The sequence below is a fragment of the Condylura cristata genome, unplaced genomic scaffold (genome assembly GCF_000260355.1).
Source record: "Condylura cristata isolate star-nosed mole 26May11 unplaced genomic scaffold, ConCri1.0 scaffold00023, whole genome shotgun sequence".
Classification (NCBI taxonomy): Eukaryota; Metazoa; Chordata; class Mammalia; order Eulipotyphla; family Talpidae; genus Condylura; species Condylura cristata.
Window position 1 is genome coordinate 15,717,521 of NW_004567124.1, and position 22,750 is coordinate 15,740,270.

General features: G+C 34.2%; 1 protein-coding gene across 1 annotated transcript in view; it reads right to left on the reverse strand.

Annotated features, from left to right (window-relative positions):
- UNC13C (unc-13 homolog C (C. elegans)) overlaps window positions 1-22,750 on the reverse strand; it is a 410,279-nt gene that overhangs the window by 309,848 nt on the left and 77,681 nt on the right. Inside the window, exons 2-3 of the mRNA XM_004687775.2 lie at window positions 8,341-8,363; window positions 7,678-7,742 (exon numbers count right to left, since the gene is read on the reverse strand). Coding sequence (XP_004687832.1) covers window positions 7,678-7,742; window positions 8,341-8,363 — 88 coding nt within the window. The remainder of the gene's footprint in view (window positions 1-7,677; window positions 7,743-8,340; window positions 8,364-22,750) is intronic.

Genomic DNA, 22,750 nt, shown 5'->3' on the forward strand with positions numbered 1-22,750 from the left:
GTTATTAGCAAAAAAAATGTAGGTTTGTAATACATATAGTATTTTATTCCCCAAGCTCCTAAATGCTACCATTAACCAGTTTCCTAAGAACAGTAGAAGAAAAAAAATTTGAACACGGTGATAGGTTTTTTTGACATTAATAATGTGCTTATTGAATGTAGATAGCATAGAAAGGATTTTCAGAACTTTTGGTAAAAAAAAAAAAAAAAGTCTGCTTAAGTTTTTTTATACTGTTTCCTGCCCTGCCTTTTCTTTTGCATATCCATATTATCAAAATTCTACTCAAACTTAAAATGGCAATAATATGTCACCTTCTCCAGAAAGTCAGCTCTGAGAACTCCAAATCAAAAATATCTTCCATAATTTTTAAAGCATATTATCCACAAGAATGTAAACCACTTTCTGCCCTGTAATGTAGCTCAGATAACTGGGTGAATACACACACAAACACAAAAACATTCCCTTCCAATTCTAGTCATGTTGCCTGAAATGGCAAAATTTCTATTTTTTTAAATCTAGTTGTACAGAATTTCATTGTGTATTATATCACATTTTTTAAGGCATTATTTATTTATGCACACAGAACTGAGGTACAAGCCAGAGGTACAGGGTCAGTGAGAGGATTCACCAGAGATGGAGTGGGGAGCAGATTGACAAAGTACACTCTTAAGGAGAGCAGCAGGTGAGACAAGAGAGGTTTGCTGTGCCATATGGGTCACCTGTAGGGCTGGGGATGGAATTCAACTGAAGTGGCTGCAGCTAGCTTGCAATGCTGCATTCCAACCCTTGCACCACCAGGGAGGGCGACCACATTTTTCTAATCTGCCCTCTATCCTTGACCACTTGGGTTGTTCTATAAATTTGGCTACCATAGTTTTGCAATGAACACAAGAGTGCATGGATTCCTTCAAACAAGTATGTTTGTATTCTTCAGGAAGTTATCAGGGAATAGAATTGTTGGACTATATTGAAGATTTTTAATGTTTTCAGGAACCTCCACACTATTTTCTATAGGGGATAGACCAGTCTACATTCTCAGCAACAGAGTAAGAGGGTTCATTTTTCTCTGTATTCTTACCAGCACATATTGTTTCTGTTTTTTTATATATGGGTCATCCTTGGGACCTCCCTGGTGTTTAAAAACACAGCACCATCAAGCGACTGCCAGTCACTACAGCATCAGTTCAATCCTTGGCCAGTGAGCTGACCCACATGGCATGGCAGATCTCTTTTGTCTCACACATTGCTCCCCTTAGCAATGTATTCAGTAGATCTATCTATTCTGTTCCCCATTCTGCCTCTGGTGAATCCTCTTACCTCCTGTACCTCTGGTGTGCACCCCAGTTCATGTATACATAAATAAATACATCTGTTAAAAAGCTGTATAGGCCATTCTTACAGGTAAGATGGTATCTCATAGTTTTGATTGGCATTTCCCTGGTAAGTGATGATGAACAATTCTTCATGTGATTGTTGGCTATCTCTATGTCTTCACTGGAGAAGAATCTATTTAAATTATCTGTCCAACTTTTTGCTTGGGTTGTTTTCTTTTCATGGAGTTAAATTAGTTGTTTTTTGTAGATCTTGGATATCAGTGCTAAGAATGGAATTCTTATTTCTGGACATTTCTTTTCATACTGCAAAGTCTGCCTACTCCAGATTCCATTAATGATGGACGTTCCCCTCTCTGGGCCTCTCAGGAAATTTTAATCTCCTTCCCACATCTAAACTTTTACATATTTGAAGACCTCTAACATATGCTTAGTTGAAAAATATCTTTTCTAGATTCTGCATCCCTGGCAATTTGGTGGCTTATCATATAGTATGATTTAAAACACCTTTTCTATCTGCTTGTGGAAGTATTCTCTTTTGCACACACCCTATCCAGGAACTGCTCCCTGAACTGAGCACAGGCATCCCATGAAACAGTAGTTTCTCATCCTACTTCACATAGTGCATTTTTCTCCATGGTCTCTCAGTTGCTTTCCTTGCAGTTCCTTGCACTATCATCTTAAAATGCCCATTCAATTCAATGAATTCTTTTTTTTCCCATATGTTAACATTAAACTGATGACCTTTCTTTAAAGCATCTAAGGCCCACCTTTTCCCAGAATGTAATAGTTCAGACTAAGCAGCTATTTTCTCCTTTTGTCACATCCTAACTTCCCTGCAATGAGATCATGAAAACAAGTATTGATATAAATCTTTACCTATCTGGGTCCTTGAGAAACTATAACAAAGTGCATCCCCCTCTATTCTATATATTGAAAATGTAGTAAAATAAAATAAACCCCTATTTTTTTAATACACTGAGATTTGGTTTTTACTTGTTACTGTACCATAACTAGCTAATGCTGACGTTTTACATATTTCATTTTATTAGATTAAGTCTATTGCGTAGTATGTTAAGATCTTTTTTTTTTTTTATAGTAATGCTATCACCTAAAACAATATTTTTCCCCCTCCAGTCTTAGGCAACTCTCAAATTCTGCAGTACCATTTTTTATTGTTCCCATCTAGCTCAACTAAAAAGTTATCTATGGCAATTGCTGAAGCACTCCAATGAGAGCCTCTCTGATACAAAGGCACATCAAATTTTAGGATTAGTCATTCAACTAACTGCTAATTCATCTAGGGGACATTTTTTTGAGATATTCTGAAAATCCTTAGCATATACCCCAGATACAAACATCTATAACACTGATTTGATCTCTGCTGTAAACCTTGTCAGGTCAATACATGATGAGACATCAAACACAAAATGAACTAATTTAAAAATAAGCATCTTCATTTGCAACTCATACAAATAAGACATAATAGTGAAATAGCCTAGTACTAGTATCAGGTAAATCTAATTAAAATCTCAACTCTGACAGTGATTGACCTTGATGGTACTTAATATTGGCAAGGCTCAGAGCATTTGAAAATGGAATAATTACAACATCTACCTCAAGAAGTTTTTGTTAGGATAAAGACACTAATACATTTTTTTTATAATATTCAGATGTTTTTACTCCTTAATCATAGTATTTATGAATTGTAGACATCATTGACATTTTAAAATAGCTAAATATTTCTTTAACATTAAACTTCATATTGTTTATAAATGCTAAGGAAGTGTAGAGACCGAGAACTATGTAAATGTGCTAAATTTCAATTTTGAATTGGCCATATATAAGAATCATGATAATGTTCTGACAGCAAGTTGCTCAATATTTAAGAAAGCATTGTTTTAAGCAAATCTGTCACTTTAAATAAGGCATGAGTAATTACAATATTATAGAAGCATACAATTTTGTTAGCAGTGATTTTCTTGTTCTATTGTGTTACTATATAGCCTTTAAATGCAAATTATGTTAGCTACCGTTATGGAATATGGTATTCATTTATTAAAAATATACTTAAAAAATTCAATATATGCTTCATTGGGAAATATAATGCTTGAGTTTAGTGTTCCTCCTTTTTTTCTTAAGAGCTTTATAAAAATTAAACGTACTTAGTAGAAGAATTACACTTTGGGAAAAAACAGCAGGTATAGCAACTATGGTGTTCAATATAACTACCACTTTCATGGGGTTATTTTCAGTGTTTTTTTTTTTTGTTTGTTTGTTTGTTTTTTTAGTAACAGCTCGTGATTTTCTAACACAAATGATTATTCTGCTCAATATAACAGGATATCTTCCATAGTTACTGAATTGGCAATGCTTTAAGACTGACTGCTCAAATGCTGTCTTCATAAAGGATATGCCAGAGATCTTAATTTGCTACTTCTCAAAAACAAAATATTTGGAAGGCATTCTATGATTAAATTTGATTCTGTGTGGTGTAGTCCTATAGATTTATTGACTTTCTAATAAAATTAAACCAAACTAGAGACTTGGAAATGTATAGTAATACATAAATATTCAGTAAGCGAAGTGAATGCAGTGGCTTTAGAAAAAAATATGCTTTGACACATAGCATTTTTTTCCCCAACTAATATGTTCTCAAGTTCCTTAAATAGAAGTTTCATTTTTCTGAAGCTGAACTGTTCTCAGTAGCTGCTAAGATAATAGGTGTGTCCTTCTACACTGCTGGAATTTGAAAGAGAATATGGCAAGCTTGAGCACTTGGTTTTGTTTTGTTTGAGGCAGAAAGAGGGATACATTTTGACTGAAAGCCCCAAAGGAAGGGAAATAGAAATATCAGTATGTTTAAGTCTACATTGATGGTCTAACTTTGGACCCTCCCTGGTGGCACAAAGGGTTTAATACAATGCAACACTATGAAGCTAGTTGCAGTCTTACTTTTCTAAAAGAAAAGTTGATCTGAGAGATTGGGAGTGGATAACTTCTATTTTTTCTAACACTAAAACTGAGGTAGACTTATTAAACACTAGTCTGGAAAATTCAGAATTTGAGATTCCTTTGAAGTGTGTCTAATACTACAGGGGTGGAATTTTATGTTCTTAGAAACTAGGGAAAGGCAGTTTATTATTGAGGTATTTGCATGGCAGTCATCTAAAAATAAAAAGGAAAGTAGACTTTTTAAGAGTCAACCAATGTTATACACAATTATAGACACTTCCAGTAGGAAGAATCAGCAAGGAAAATTGTCAAATTGCATGATGAAAATGTGTCAATCTATAACTTTATGAACTAGATTTCTATAACTTGAAGAAAGTGTTTCATTTTCTTAATTCTTTTTGTATTTTATTAATTATTTAGCCACTAGTTCTATAATTCTTTTTGTATTTTATGAATTATTTAGCCACTATCTATATAGAAAAAATATGTCTGAAAGAAATAGTTTATGATATACTCAAAGGAAACAATAAAGTTTTTTAGAGCAGCTTAGGCTGGACTTAGTAACTTTCATCTTCTGTCAACAGATACTATGCCAAAGTGTATTTCCGCTTAAGGGGGGGGGGGATGCATGGTTGTGGTCCTGGTGGCTATATAGAAAAATATGTTTGTCCTGAATCTACTAAGATGAAATCCTACCCAAAGGATCTAAAACACAATGGTGTGACTGAAATATTCTTGTAGATTCATTTCAGTCAGCTTGAAAATTTTCACACCAGATCTTTTTTTCTTTCTGGTCTTCTTTCACAAATGTTAAACTCTTATCCTGTTCAAAAGATCCCTCTTTCCTATTTCTTTGCCTTCACTTAATCTTTGAGATTTTTTTTCCAAATACAATTCTTGCACTTCTGAACTTCATTTTGGGAAACACTTCTAATATGCCTCTTAACATATATATGAACTATGTTATCAAATTCTGATTAAAACACTAAGACATAAAACTATTAAGTTGAATGATTTCTGAAACATGCATCCTTCTGATCTTTTGTATTTCCTTTTTTTTCTCTTTTCATCATTTCTCTTGCTCTCTCATGATTCCTTTCATGAAAACTAAAGTTTTTACTCTGACAGATGGGAAAATAGAATGGTGTTTGGCATGTATTTTCAGCATCTTTTCCAGGAAATGTACAGAGATATGAGCAAAAACCGGCATTATTAACTCCAATATCTGACATCAATGTGTATAGGTTGTTCATTTATTGACACTTGAGGGTGTGGAAAACATAAATATGGTTTGGCTCTCAACTAGTTCGATGTATTTGATGCCATATAGAAGCAATGATTCTGTCAATCCTTGATCCCTAGTAATAGACATTATAGTGTTTAGAAGAATGATAGCAATGTTTCCATTTTATTAAACTATATAAATATTTAAAGGAAATGTAAAAAATTAGAAGCAAATATTTCTAAAAGGTCATTATGATTGAAGGCTCATCAAGAGAAAAATTAATTACCTTGATAATTAGAGTTATCACCCCTTTCCCATACCATTATATACTAAAATATCTTGGTAAGTTCTCAAAATAGGCAGTTTCTGGAAAATTATGTAGAAGACCCAATTTTAGCTATGCATTTAAACAACATGCACTGAACAAAAGTATAGTTTATATTTGTGCATTAAAAAAAGGAAGTAAAGGATGCCACTGGCAGGGAGGAGTTGTAAGAACTAGGAGATCATAAACTCAAATAAGCTTTCATGGTTATGAAATAATATCTTTTGTAATTAAAATGAATTTAATTGATTTCCTGAGGTAACTATTCATTTTGTCATATTCACTCAATGAAAGCTATTCAAGTTTTCATAGTTAATTTAACATAAAAGTGATAGTATTATGGGATGAGAGGAGAGAGTGATCCATTTATTACCTGAGTTTTCTGCGGATAGTTGAGTGATTCCTTACCACTGCTGATTTTATAGTATATTTAAAACAGTCTTATATGACAACTAATATAATTCTTTATATATTTTAGGAATAATGAAGTGTGTATGACAAATAACCCTTTAATTATATTTGAGAAAAATCAAATAAAAACAGCATGTGGTTTTTTCAAGAGTTTCAAATTTGAAACTTTAGATTTATATATGTAATGTGGCTTTATTTTACAAAGATTTACTCTCAAAGAATAGTATAAAACAAATGTGAAACTATTTCTTTGCCTAAAAAATACTTTATATATCTAATTTTTTCTATTATACTGTCCAGAAATATGTTCAATTTCACTAACAATGTAGCTATATCTTTATAGATATATATTTCTTAATCTAGATTGATAGATGTATAAACTGTGCCTATTTTGTTCAAAATATTACACTTTCAAATCTATTATGTATTTATTACAGTACAATTTACAATAACGACATCTAGAAATATTCTAGAAATGCATAAACTGTAACAAAGATAGACAAATGACTTGAAATGTTTACATTACATAAAATGAATTTAATGGAAAGTTTTGAATGGAAAAAAGAATCCCTAAATTGGCATATGCAACACAGTACAGTAATTAATTGTACAGGCTCTGGAACTAGACTTACTTGATACTGACTTTGCCACTTACTAGTTGAATAGGTGAAGTTTTCTGACTGCATTGATTCCATAACTGCTAAGTCATAGGTCAGAATATTACTTACCTCAACAGGATACTGAAAAGATCAAATGATCATTACAGACAAACCAATCCTAAAAATCCCTGCTATAATCAACACTAATTCAATGCTTATTTATATACAATGAACTAACTTATGTTAAATGCACAGGGATACATAATAATCAACTACTTTTTTATGTGACTATAGATATATATGCAAGCACACAGAAAAAGGCATATGAGCATATACACTAAAATGATAGCAATTTTTTACTAGGTGTATTAGATATCCCTTGCTTCTTCTGTAGTTTACATAAAGACTATAATTCATATATTAATTCCATAATTAAATTTTGAAAACCTTTATATTTACCCACTAAAGTATAAAAACAATGGGCTTAGATTGTATGCATTGACTTACTACATAGAAAGATGTTCATGCACATATTATATGCAAACATATCAAAAGATATGCTTTTGTGCAAGTAATAATAATGCTAATAGCTAATCTAGTTAGGTGATTTTGTCATTCTTCTTTACTGATCAATAAATATAAACAATCATACATACAACTACTCATTCTTTTAAAAAATACGGAAAATTATCTTGTATTTGTGAAAAAAGTATGTGACAGTGAGACTAATTATACCATTATTCAACATTCTGCACTCCAAAGACAATGTTGGAAGCACAGCTAAGTACCTTGATGAATGGCATAAATTACAAAGGTCATGAATGTACTTACCCACCAAACGCCTGGAGTGCAGAGAATTTAGAAGCTTCCAAATCACTGCCACTTATTATTCGGGCCTTAAGTGAAACAAGAAAACAAAACAAAACAAAACAAAGAGGCTTTTAGCATACTCTGACTGTAGACATGTGCATTTGGGACATATATCAACTGCACTAGACACATAACACCCAGTATGACAAATGCTAAGCAAGGTCAGCTGCAAGTCAAAGCTACTGTTTCGGTGGGTGGATGTTTTGAAATTAGCTGTCAGCATTTCAACAAAAGTACTGGCAGAATCCAGGAAAATATGATATTCCAAATACTATTTGCCCTTAAAACGTGATATGTACAGTGAAGATCATGAATCAGTCAGGGGGATCATGAATCAGTCAGGGAGACCATGATTAGCCAGAATTAACAGATGCTGAGTTTGACCGTAGCAGACCCCCTAGATAGGCAAGTATTAGCTAAAGTAAGCGCAGCTGGCAAAGTATAACCTCCTCATATGCAACATATCAGGGGCACACTGAAAGGACAACCAAAGAATGGAAAGCTGTGACAACATGCACATTTCACAACTAAAACAGAGGAACCGAAAAAGATCTAATATGTCACAAACAAACGTGTACAAAGGACAAGATCCCTCAGGAGGAAAGAAAAAGTATGATTTAAAACCTTTTCATCCACAGAACTGCTATCTGAAAGAGAATCAGGAAAAGAAGGGACATATGTTAGATGGAGTATTTTTCAAATAATCATTTAAGCATACAAGTGAACAAAGTGTTACCATGTTATGTTGTTTAAAATCATAGAAGAACTTTAAGTCTGAACCCCAAAGAAAGAGGAATAGTTGCTCCTTAATTTAAAGAGATATAAATTGTGCCAATTGGAAAGTATAAAAGGGTGATAACAGGAGTTAGTGCAGGATAACAGGTCATATAAAGAAAAGAACACAGTTGAAAAATCAGAAGACCTAGGGCCCTGCCGAGGTTCTACCACTTACTAAACACATTAAATTAACTACCAGCTTCTCTTGAGTCCAGAGTCTACATCTCAATCTGAAATAAGGCTACTCCTATTATATTTACCCTACAACATTGTTGAGGGCTTCAACTGAGATCAATAAATGTGAAAGTAAACCTCACATGACTACATTAATTCAAGATGTTTTATTAAGTAATTTTTATTGTTTTCATATCATAGAACTCAAGAGCTAAAAGACTGATTAAGAACACTTAGTCGTGTGAATAAGAAAAATCACTTCTGAAGGGGTTAAGTGAGTTAATTAAGACCCAAGTTTCCAAATGGTAGAAGTGGGACATGGATCCAGGCTCTTGATCTTCCTGTTTTTATACTCAGTGTTTCAGATGAGTTGAACAAAACAGTTAAGGGGTTGCTGGCCCACTGTTCTCTAGATAATGTAAGAATAAATTAAGGTTATTCATCTTTTCTTAGGTTCAACTGCTCATGGACCCAGATAAATCAACAACAGACTTAGGAATTTTTAAAACTCAAGTCTAAATGTATCAGGGTCATCAGGGCATAATCTATTTTTACCTTAGACTTATTAACTTAGTTTTTCTTGTTGGCATAAAGCTAGAGAACTTCTCTAAACTGTCAGAATGCCAGAGCTAGGGTGACAGTGGGGTTCATTTAGTTCAAACTCTTCAACTCCTCATTTTCATAGATGAGCCCCTGAGAAGGCAAGCCTCAAGGTTATGTAGCTCAATGATAACCCTTACTGATGAAAATCTGAAGTGAATTTAGTTTTCTTGGCCACCAAGTTGGAATGTTTAATTACCAAAACTAAATATTGTATGCACTATTTTAGAGATTTTATAGTATCTCATGTTTTACCTTTGATTGTAAAATATAGCAAAGCACAATAAAAGACAAATCCTATTTATGATCATAAGCATTCATAAATATACCATAAAATATAGAAAATAGAATTTAACATTATATAAAATTTATATTCATGAAGAGTTATAACATATTTGAACTTATTTCTAGAAGTTATGACCCATATGTTAAAACATGAAATAAATACAAAATATATAAATATTAGAAGGCAAGAAAGTTTGTATAATCTCAGGAATTACAATGCTATACCCAGAAAACAAACAAATGACCTGGAAAACTATTAGGGTTAATAAAATATAAACAAGGTGAATATAACCAAATGAAATAACAACAGCAAATTATTTCTTATTCACTAGCAATATCTAGTTTGGAAAACAATGATATTTCATCTGATTTCAAATATCCAGTAATTTGACATTGTCTCCCATTAATATCTGACTTCTACATCAAAGATTTAGTGAACTTACCAAAACCAATTATTTTTCAGCTGTTTCATCTACTGTTTTGATTTTTCATTCATTGATTTCATTAATTAATTTAATATATTTTTATTAATTATCAACAATCCTTTTGTTCACTTTGACCTTTCTTATGTCCTGCTATAGTCTCTAGTTTGCAGTATTTCTAAAATACAGATATGCTCATGTCATTCCCTTTTTAGTTAATTCATCAAGATTACTCAATGCCCACATGAGAAAAAAAAAAAATCAAATCTGTTATCTTCTACAGGTTTATGTCTCACCAGTTTTCATTCACCCTATACTTATTTAAACTTCTACTGTCTTAATTTCATGCCCTGCTCTTTGAAACCTGTGTGCTATGCATTTTATTTCCTTCCCCTAGTGTGGTTCTCTTCTTCATCTAGCTACTTACCTGTTAGCCTTCAAAACTCAGTTGAAGCATATCCCCTCATGAAAACCCTTCAGTTCACAGGTCTTTGTACCTCAACGTAACTAATGATCCTTTGCCTGAATTTCTTCCAGATACTTAAATGATAGCCTATTTTTTACCCCCTTTTTATAACTTCAACATTCCTATATATATAAAAAAAATGCATCTCTCTGTTCCTGAAGTATAATAAATGATCAATACAATAGATGTTTATTGTATATTGCAAGGAGAAACTTAAGCGACACCATGTAATAACAGCATTAAAAATTTGAATAAAGCAAACTGCAACTCCATATTACTGTGTAGGGAGGAAAAATATTTACTAACAGATTTATAGATTTAACAGCTAAAATCCTGATGGCAAATGCTGTAACCTGAAATTATATCTTAATTTCAAGTATAAATGGAATAACAAGTAGAAATGCCTTTTTCAAAGAAGAATTATGAGATTCTACATAAATATTCAAAATTTATATCAGCTAAAATATTATGGCTCCAGTTAAATAGATTAATAGATTGGTGATATGTATAATATAGATAAGTAAGTACCCTTCTCTTAAGAATTCAGTGAACAAGAAAGAATACATTGTTATCAAAGACAAAGAAAAGCAGTATGTGATTAGTCCTGGATAATGATTCCTCTGCCTTGAGAAGCAGTTCTCAGTGATACTTAGATTATGGGTTAAGTATCTTAATATTCATTTCATACACCCCCCATGAAGTATAATATGCATTAAAAATTAAATTAGGTAATAACAGAATGAATCTTTGGTCACTGTATGGAATTAAAAGTTAAATTCAAACTTAGAGATACAAGATACCAAAAGAACAGTGTGATAGGGCCCTCCCTGGTAGTACAACGCGTTAGGACGCAGTACTGAAAGCAAGCCACAGCCACTTCAGTGAGAGTTCAATCCCCTGTCCCAGAGGTGACCCTCATGATGTGGCAGACCTCTCCTGACCCGACTGCTGCTCCTCTCAGCAGTGTTCTTGGTTGATCTGCCTGTTTTGCTCCCCACTCTGTCTCTGATGAATCCTCTTGCCACTGGCTTGTACCCCAGTTCTGTATGCATAATTTTTTTTAAAGATTTATTTATTTGTGCATACAGAACTGGGGTACAGGCCAGAGGCTCAGGGGTGGTGAGACGCTTCACTGGAGACAGAGTGGGGAACAGAACAGGCAGATTGACGAAGTACACTGCTGAGGGGAGCAGCGGGCAGGTCAGGAGAGGTCTGCCACGCCATGTGGTCATCTCTGGGGCAGGCGGGAATTGAACTTATGCCGAAGCGGCTTTAGATTCTCAGTGCTGTGCTTTAACCCGCTGCGCCACCAGGGAGGGCCTGCATAATTTTTTTTAAAGAATAGTGTGATAAACTTATGTCCATTTTGTAATTTTGTGCATAAAAGCATTAAAAAGAAAATTAAAACATTTCCTGCAAATATGTAGATTAATTCAAGTTTAGCATGTAGAAAACTGTCTATAAAATTACCCTAGTACTAAGGATATAGTATAATCACCTATTACTAGGAAATGGATACAGTTCAATAGTTTAAGTTTAAAAAGTTTAAACATTAAAGGTTTAAATTAAATTTAAAAACACAAGTTTCAGAATGATATAGTATGCCATATTTTTGTATAAAATATTTGAATCACAAAGTTTGACTTCTATACACTCAAAGTATGTATACTAAAATTGTTGATAATTTAACATGGATATATACACAGGGATATTTTTTTATATAGTGATTACCCCCAAGGAAAGAAGGGAATGAGAACCAAATAATCTTTAAGGAAATGTATTTTCCTTCATGTCTCACCATTAAGCATCAAACATAAAACTCCTCTGTCTCCCATAACCCTCAAGTTATTCTATGGCTTTTCATTTGCCCAAATCAAACCATCCATTTATGACACAAGTCTATCTCATCAATTATATGTGGGCACTGGCAGGGTACAGAGCAAATAACATGGATACATTCACAAATTACTCATTAGAATCATAGTATCTCAAAACCAACCTGCTATTGGAGATTACCTTGCCTAGTGGTTTCAGATATTGTTCTGAAAACCTTGGCGATCTTCAAAGCCATTCTGTGGAAGGGGCTGGCAGCTAGGCCTATGTAATTGCCACATTTTCCAGGGGTGCAATAGTTCTGATGTAAGTGATTTGTAATTGGGCTTACAAGTAAGACTATTTATAGAAACACTTCCTCTCTTATAAAGAATAAAATTGATGACCTTATGGGGCCCTCCCTGGTGGTGGTGCAGCGGGTTAACGCACAGCACTAAGAAGCTAAAGCTACTTTAACAAGGGTTCAATCCTTGCCCCAGGAGGTGACCACATGGCATGGCAGACCTCTCCTGACCCATCCACTGCTCCCCTCAGCAGTATACTTGCTCAGACTGTTCTGCTCCCCACTCTCTCACCACTCCTGCACCTCTGGCCTGCACCCCAGTTCTGTATGCATAAATAAATAAATCTTAAAAAAAATGATGACCTTAGGCTTTAACGTGATTCTTTTTTACAAGTAAATTAAAAGTCAATGTCATTTTCTAGCAAGTTAGATAACTATGAATAAGTGAGTTGATGGTTCCTGAATCCTCAACACTATAGGAAACTACTAACAAAGATAATTGGGAGCTTTTGTTTTTTAATGTTTTTAATAACCATCTCATCATAAAATTAAACAGAGATGAAACACTGATTACATTTCACTTACCAAAATGACAATTATAGTAGTGTGAATTTAAGTAGATTTGCTCAAATTTAGCAGCATTGCTCAAATTTACTGCAGCATGCAGTATGTCCTGCCCTACCAGTTGGAAAAATAAGAGTCTCACTAACAAAGGGTATGGGCAAAATGAAATGGAATCATTTAACCTAGCAGTAACCCTGTAAATAAGCATTACACATTCAAGGAAGTGCAACCACATAAGCGCTTTCAGAAAGCAATTGTTTACTCCTATCTAAAGTTGTAGGAAGAAGAACTAAGTCATCAATTTTTCATTCCTGCCTCTGTTACTTTGGTAATCTCTAATGGAGGTCATTCATGAGGCTAATCAGTTCTCTTCAAGAAAATCTTTAAAAATGGAGATAATTATACTAAGTTCAGGAGGAAGAAATTTCACAAAAAAATCAACTTTGATCTTTCCTCTAGGCTTTGCTACATGATCTGTAAAACTAATAATCATTAATTATTACAGAAAGGTATTATATGCTTAGAGCTATGCTCAAATAACACTAAATTATATTTTTCCTAATGAGTAGACACCTTTTAATCATCTTGAAGCCAGCTACCACAACATACATCAGTTTATTATTATAATAGCTTTACCACAAGTCTTAAAATGTGCAAAGCAGTCACATTTGCCAAGTTATATTATGAAGACATATAAGTTTATTCTACAGTCAAATGTCCTTTGAACCTAAAAAATAGGATGCAGACCATTTTTTTCTATTTCCCCCTAGTACAAATCATTGAAATTCTTTATCTTTTGTAGAAGTTCCCAGGTTAGGATCATCTATTAATATTCCTACTTTGAACAGAAGGACTCATTATCACACTTGGAGGTATTTAGAATAGTTATCATGCTGGTGCTCAAGAAGACAGGGGTATCTAACCATCAGAATAGTGAGTTTGAAGGGGGAAAGTTTGCTATATTCTGAACAGCTTGTAGGAGAGGGAACGTTCACCTGTAACATTCCTATCCTTAACCCTGCAACTTATAGCCCTTACTATTTCATATTTCTCCTCCTATCAAGGAGTACTGTACTTAAGAGATGAATTTTGTATGAGGGACTATTCTCAGCAAAATTATTTGGATAAGTCAGTAAGAAAATAGTTTTTAAGATGCTAACCACTGCTGATAGTGAAGTTACTATTTTTAGCCTTCAGTTTTCTAAAGCATTAGTTGGAGGCAGAGACAACCACAGATGATGAGTCCTAAGTAGGAAACATCTATCCATGGACGGGGCCACAAAAATTAGAGATCACGGGTAGAATATCTTCATAGGCAGTAGAGTGAAGAAACCTCAACTGCACTCATATACTAGGTTCTGATTCTCACTCCTTATGTTAGAATTCGTCCTGGGTGAATACATTAAAACAAAACAAAAAATATCACTTCAAGATGGAACAGGTACATGGAATGCTTCCTTTTCTGAGTTTGGTAAAGCATGCCTCTTATTAAAGTCCCAATTAAAGGGCTACCTGGATCTGGAATATCCTCCCCAGAAGACTTCTTTCCTTGTAATCACTCAACAAAATGCAGAGAAAGTCAGCTGACTGTGTACGTTCATTTCTATTAAATCAACAATCCCTACTTAGAAAGGAGGGTGAGGGATGAGGACAAATTGAGGGGTGCAATGAGCTATGGAGAACAATTACAGGCTCTTTGGTGCTAGGTAGAGGTGGTGATATACACCTGAAGAGGGTGATACTATACCTCTGACTCACATACATTGTTTTAAACTAATGTTATTAGTCCAAGGAAATAAATGTATCCACAGCTCCTATCTTTGAGACAAAACATATAGAGAAGATATCAAATTACTACTAAGAAAAAGGTAGGACCTTTCATCTAATCAATAATTCCTATCTAGTTTTGAAGGTAAAGTTCTATGCTATAGTGAAAAATTTAATGGATTTGGTACTTGAAATCAAATCTACTAAAATACCATGATTCTTATACCAGATAATTTCTTCTTAATCTACATTGTGTGAGATTAAAAAAAAAACATTTAGAAAATAATTTTGCTCAATAATAGAAAAACAATGTCACTCAGCTATTATCTCTAAAATTTTATCACAGCTCTAAAAATACCATTCCTACAAAACAAAATCCAGGTGATATTTGTATTTTGTTAACACACTTAAAATACATTTTCCTGTGTTAGAATGTATTGTATTAGTCAGACAATGTCATTCTCTGGTCCTTTACTCATAGCAGTTTTCAGAAAATTTTAGTTTAAAGATTTAAAATTTCAATCCACTCAAGACTCAACTCAAATCTGTTAATGGGACGTTTCATTTGAAGGATGCTTTTGCCCTATTTATGTAATCCTAAAATGAAAATAAAGAGAATTTAAAAGGTGATATAATTCTATTCTCCTTTAAAGTGGAGAGTAAAATCATATCATTGTAATGTGAATAATGCTGTTTAATATAAAAACTCAAATAAAGATTTTATTTTCCATAGTGTTGTATATCACACTAACTTACTTTAAACTAAGAGCTGAGTTCTCATTTTGTAATTTCAAAAACATAAGCTATGCCACTGAAAGCCAATCCTGTTTTTATTCTCAATGTTTAATTCCCAAAGTTGAATTAAAACCATCCATTTTAGGCCCTCCCTGGTGGCGCAGCGGGTTAAAGCACAGCACTGAGAAGCTTAAGCCACTTCCGCATGAGTTCGATTCCCGCCTACCCGGGAGGAGACCACATGGCGTGGCAGACCTGTCCTGACCCGCCCGCTGCTCCCCTCAGCAGTGTACTTCGTTGATCTGCCTGTTCTGTTCCCCACTCTGTCTCTGGTGAAGCCTCTCACCGCCCCTGAGCCTCTGGCCTGTACCCCAGTTCTGTATGCACAAATAAATAAATCTTTAAAAAAAATTGTTTAAAAAAAAAACATCCATTTTAAAGACTGTCTTATTTTACTGTCTCACTGCAGATAAAAAGCTCCTTCAGAACTGGGGAACAGGTGGTCATCTTTATGGCAGACAACACATTCTATATTCTGGGCCTGGCACATACATATGTATATCAAACAATAAACAAGAATATTACAAGTTCTCTAAAAGTACATTAAGAAACTAACTTGGAAATATATTGATATTTTAATATTTTTAATATAAATATGTCATTTTTATAGCTTTTTGCTCCTTGTACTAGGGAGTTATTTTCAGCTTTGTTCAATATAGTTATTGGCACATCAAAATTTTTCAAAAGATTTAAGCATCTAATTATAATACAGGATTAAGATTTGAAATAAATGGTTAAAGATACCATCATATCCATGATAAGTGATAGACATTTTTACATATCTTGGATACTAGGTCCTTATCAGATGTTTAATATGCAAAATACTTTCTCCCATTTGGTAATGGAGCTTTCTTTGCTTTAATGATAGTTTATTATGCTGTACAGATTTTTTTTAAAGATCTATTTATTAATGCATACAAGAACTCGGGTGTAGGCCAGAGGTACAAGGTGTGACAGGATTCACCAGAGCAAGTGGGGAACAGAAGTGGATATACTGAAATACACTGCTCAGGGGAGCAGTGGGCAAAGACAGGAGAAGTCTGCTGTGCCATATGGGGTAACCTTCTGGGTGGGCATCAAACTAATGAGTTTGATGCCCCCTTTGTTTATTTCTGCTTTTGTTTCCCTTGCAATAAGAGTTGGTGGCCCAAAGACAACACCGATGCCAATGTTGAGTGTTATGCCTCCTAGGTTTTCTTCTATGTACTTTATGGTTTCAGGTTTACATGCAAGTCTTTAATCCATTTTGAGTCAATGTTTACATGTGGTAGAAGACAGTGCTTTTTTGTTGTTGTTTGCATATTGCCATCCAGTTTTCCTAACATCATTTATTAATGAGGGTTTCCTTTCTCTATTATATAATTTTTCTCATATACAAGCCAAACACTAGATATTTCCCTCATATGTAGGAGAAAAACAACATAGGGATAGACATAGATCAAAAGAAACCTTAGAGATATGATTGCTGAATTCAGATTACTAGTGGGGGAAATAAGAGGAAGAAACTCAATGGTTTAGGGTAAAGGACTATGGGTACTTGTGGTGGGTGTGCTGAGATGCATTCTGAGGCACTATGGACCCATTTTCAATAAAAATACAATTAAGTCATAATTTCCTTTTCATATTAATGCAAGTAGGTTTTGTGACCACATAGCTGTCAACCTTGATATTGCTATCCACAAAAATACATATTAATTTTAACATGGTCAATGATGCCTATTGCATACTAACCTGTGAAACAGACTGATTTGAAGTATTTGTGTTCAGAAACAATATCATTCTAAAAATTTTGTGAGACATAGTAGGAAAATATTAAGAGCAAAAATATCTTCTGAACCAAAATTCTATCCTGTGAAACTTAGTCTAGGTAGTCAATCAAGGAAAGATCTTTTTCTCTCTTGTCTGCTTGCTGACTGCTAGAATCTCCTGTGATTTAGCTTTTTTTTTTTATTAACGATTTATTTATTCATACAGAACTGGGGTACAGGCCATAGATGCAGAGGGTGAGAGGATTCACCAGGGACAGACTGGGGAGCAGAACAGGCAGATCAAGGAAGTACACTGCTGAGGGGAGCAGCGGGCGGGTCAGAAGAGGTCTGCCACGCCATGTGGATCTCCTCGGGGCAGGCGGGGATCGAACTCATGAGGAATTGGTTTAAGCTTCTTAGTGCAGTGCTTTTACCCGCTGCATCACCAAGGAGGGCCGATTTAGCTTTTATTACTGTCCAGCACCAAACAAATGTGCTGATTTGATATTTTGGCAAGTTTAAACCTAACCTTATTACTGGTATCTATTAGATGCTTTTTCAGAGTAGGAACTGGAGAAAGAGTGAATAAGAAAAACAATGGGGACAAGTAAGTATGAAGAGATAGGATGTGGAATAGGAAATATAGGATCAATAATAGTTGAGAAGATAAAGGATTAAAGGATGGCTTGTGTACTGAAACTAAAAACAAACAAAAAACAAAGAACAATGAGGTACATGTGAAATAATGCTTACATACTACTTTTAAGTCCATCACAAATCATCCAATGCAAGCTCCCAAATCCAAATCACTTTTTTAACAGCAAACTTGAAATATACTCACTTGTCTTGTTTTTTAAGGTTTTTAAGGTCACTGAGGTATTTAAAGCTTATAATGATTCCAGCTTATAAAGAAATTATCTACTCTGACAAAGCCGCTCCCTATATATTACTTCCTTTTTCTGTGAACATGAGTCTCAGGGCTCTTGTAATTCTCATTTCAAATAAAGGAAATAGAACTGCTGTATCATTTATACCTGCTGATCTTTCAAGGGTAGTAGATACACTGCTATGCCAACAAGTAGAATTATGAGAGTTTATTTATTACAACTGCTTCAGTGAGGGTGATTCTAGTAGGTAATGCAGTCTGTCTTCAAACTTCATGAGGCAAGTATCTACTAAGTAAATTGACCTTTACTTATGTGAGCCACAGGTGTCTAAAAATCAGTAATTTAAAAACTCATCTGCTCCTCTGTCAATCTTCTTCCTGCATTCTCAGTTTAAATAGCAGTTTCCAATCTTTCCTCAAATCAAAAGTCCTGACTCATTGCCAGACTTTTTATAGCTCCTCTTCTATTTACCCATTCGACTAGTCACTGAGTGTGCAACGAACAATGATGAAAGTATAGATTAACAAATAAGTTTAATTTTAAAAATATAATTTTTAAACACTTTATTGCCAAAAATCACCTCCTCACTCTCATGTACCACTTTATACTCTTCCATCCAACCCTCTTATCACTGTTACAGCACAGATTTCATGATTACTGCAGTATGTAGTATGTTTGTGTTTTTGGATGTTCACCACAAACTGGTAGAGATGTACTTTGTTGATTATAGCAATGGAAATTATTTTATTTATATTTTCTGTTCCTCACTCATCCAAGGGTTTCGAAATACAACATGGAACTTGTGTTTATACTTGACAAATTGTCCAAAATATATGTTTTCCCTCTTGTGAATGCATTAGAGTGATATTAAAAGATTTATAATGCAAAACCTTCAAAAATAATGAAGTACAGTAAACAAGACTAACCTCAATAGTTAATACAAGAACTTACTTACTCTTAACCCCTCTTTAAGGCACCGTGTGGCAAGGGAAAAGGATGGAGAGGGGGGAACTAAAAGCAAGAGTATGACTGGCTATCCATATTTAGCATTTGATCCCACTATTCTGATCACTGTCAAGACAATCAAGTAGTCACTGCCTCAAGAAGGACACCAAGATTTATTCTTATGAGAAGTTGAATCTGAAATGTTATGGTATCAGATAAAGACTAGAGAAATGGCGGGGAGGGTATAAAGGCAGTTAACTTAAAATCCTATCATGAAATATTGAACTATGAGCTGTTTTGTCTGCTCTATTGCCATCACTATGGAGCAGGTATCTGTCCCTTAGGAGAAAATGAGAATTCTCTTCTGAACAAAAATGAAAAGTGCCAGAGACAAGATTTCCAGTAGTGAAATTTGCAGCACTTTCATTATTCATTCTTACATATGAACCAACAACAACCAAAGGGTGATGAGACAATGAATCACAAGCTACTACTAATACAAAAGGCAGACAAACCAGGAAAAAATCCCAAATGAACAATATTCAATAAATGGAAAAGTCAGGAAGCTAACTTAATATATCTCTCTAAAGACATATTTATAGACAATACATAGCATCACAAAATATTCTGTAATAATGTTACTTTCAGAAAATAGAAAGCACTACTGGATATTAAAAATATGATAGCTGGGCCCTCCCTGGTGGCACAACTGGTTAAACTGCGGCACTGAGAAGCTGGCCGCAGCTGCTTAATGCAAGTTCAATCCCCCGACCCCTGGGTGACCAATATGGTGCAGCAGACCTCTCCTGTCTTGCCCACTGCTCCCCTGAACAGTGTACTTTGTCATCCTGCCTGTTCTGCTCCCTACTCTGTCTCTGGTGAATCCTCTCACTGCCCCTGTACCTCTGACCTGTACCCCAGTTCTGATGCATAAATAATAAATAAATCTTTAAAAAAATGATAGCTTAAATAAGACAATTCACTTAAGGTGTTCAGAAAATTTCAGCAATTAGTACAGAAAGGAAATGGAGAGGAAAACACATTAGGAAAGAAAATCAGAGATCAACTCTCGATGTCCAGTCTCAAGGTAAAATAATTTGAGAAAATAAGCACAATTAATTTATGCAAAGTAAATCAAAGCTTTTTTAAACATCAAAATCAAAAAAGACATTTTAAATAAGCGTATTTTAAAAGTGTAATGTGGATTCTTCCTCAAGAAGTTACTATCCTCCATAACAAAGATAACCCACAAAACCAACAGAATCCTGTCACCATATGAGAAAAATGATGGAAACTTCAGAATTATTGCCAATGGAAGGCCAGGAAGAGCAATGAAACAGGAATCTAGATCAATGAGGATAAGGCTTGAGGATCTCAAGAAAACAACAATAACAACTTGACACATCTTCAGACCTCTGTTCAGGGAATTATAGTGATAATACTCATGTGAAAGGTATGATGTAGAATGTTGTTATATGTATGTTGTTGTTGTTATATATGTAGAAAAAATTGGTAAGAATTATAGAAAATTGAATAAAGGAATACAGCAATCCATTCTAGGAAAACAACATATATTGAAATAAATTTAATAAAATTTCACTGGGTTTGTAGCAAAAAATATGCACCTAGTGATAGAAACAAACAACTACTGTAATAAGAGCAAGCAATAAGAAAGGTAAGTAGGGGTGAAAGATGTTAAAGGGTTTAATACATACTCACTATAAAAATGTTAATAAATGATGATTAATACTGAGAGCCAAGAAATAGCAGTCTATGTACATTATTTTGACATTTTGGTATAGAAAAGTAAACTCCAGAAGCTAAGATACTTTTGAAAGGTTGCTATGAAATAAAGTTCTGTGAAGAGGAGAGAGGGATACAGTCTACTCTGTCATTAAAACTATTTTAGATGACTGATTACAATAATACGTTTTAATTAAACATATAAGTAATTTTATGAAAATTAATGAGATGGACTTTGTTGAATAATAGATGGTTCAATTGAGTTTTTTTTAAGATTTTTTTTATTTGTGCATACAGAACTGGGGTACAGGCCAGAGGTGCAGGGGTGGTGAGAGGCTTCACAAGAGACAGCATGGGGAGAACAGGCAGATCTATGAAGCACACTGCTGAGGGGATCAGCGGGCGGGTCTAGGAGAGGTCTGCCATGCCATGTGGTCACCTCCGGGGCAGGTGAGGGTTGAACTCATGCTACAGTGGCTTTAGCTTCTTAGTTCTGTGCTTTAACCCAGTGAGCCACCAGGGAGGGCCTCAACTGAGTTTTTTACTTTCCTATTAGACTTGAATCCCTTGTGAGTAGGAACTGTATCTTACATTTTGTTATATAGGTCACATTTCCAAGTATTCTCCACTAGTTTGTATGGATTTCTATGTCTACCTACTATGAGTTTCCTGCTTCCTAAAAGGCTTCCTTTAACCTATCTTGGAATATGGGTCTGCTGGCTTCATTTACCTCTGGTTGTTTTAGGATTTGCTGTTTTACAAAAAGGGAAAACACAATCCTAAAATTTACATAAAGCTGCTAAGACCCCAAAAAGGCAAAGCAATCTTGATAAAGAATAAAGCAGGAGGCACTGCATTTCCTTATTTCTAACTATATTCTAATAATAATTATAACAGTATGATACATAAAAATAGATGCATAGGCCAATGGAACATAAATGAGACAAAAAATAAGCCTATGCATATATAATATTTGACAAGGAAATCATGAATATTCAGTAGGGCAAAGACAATGTCTTTAATAAATGGTGCTAGAAGCCCATCTTACACCACTCATAAAAATTAACTCAAGCTAAGTGAAAGACTTAAATCTAAGACCTGAAACCATAAAATCCTTAGGATAAAAATAGTATAAAACTCTTTGACATGACTTTGGTAATATCTTTTAGGCTCACTTTTTGATACTTTAATCACAAGTAATTAAAAAGTTGGAACTAAAATTGGAACTACACAAATTGCAAAATTTGTGTATAGCAAAGGAAATAACAAAATGAATAGTCTACAGAAAAAAAAGTAGTTGCAAACTACATCTCAGATAAAAAGACCCCAAATAAAGAACTTATAAAACTTAAATAACCAAAAAAAAAAAAAGTCAAATGATACAATTAAAAATAGGCAAAGGACTAAATAGATATCTTTTCAAAGAATGTAGAGCAATGTACTGCAGGTAAATGGAAAAGTATTCAAACTTCTTTTATCATTAGAGAAATGCAAATAAAAACCACAATGAGATTATCATCTCATGCCTCTTAGGGTGACTATTCTCAAAAAAAAAAAAAAAAGATAATAAATATTGCCTAGTGTTTTGTCATCATCCCAGTCTGGGTAGGTTCATTGTCCTTTCTAGTAATTTGAAGAAGAATTTTAGAGGTCTTAGAGCCATTTTCACAGGTTTTAGTGGTGAGCAGGGGAAACAAGCAAGCAGGAAAATAGCAACTTAAGCCCCCTGCTTAATATCTGTCTGC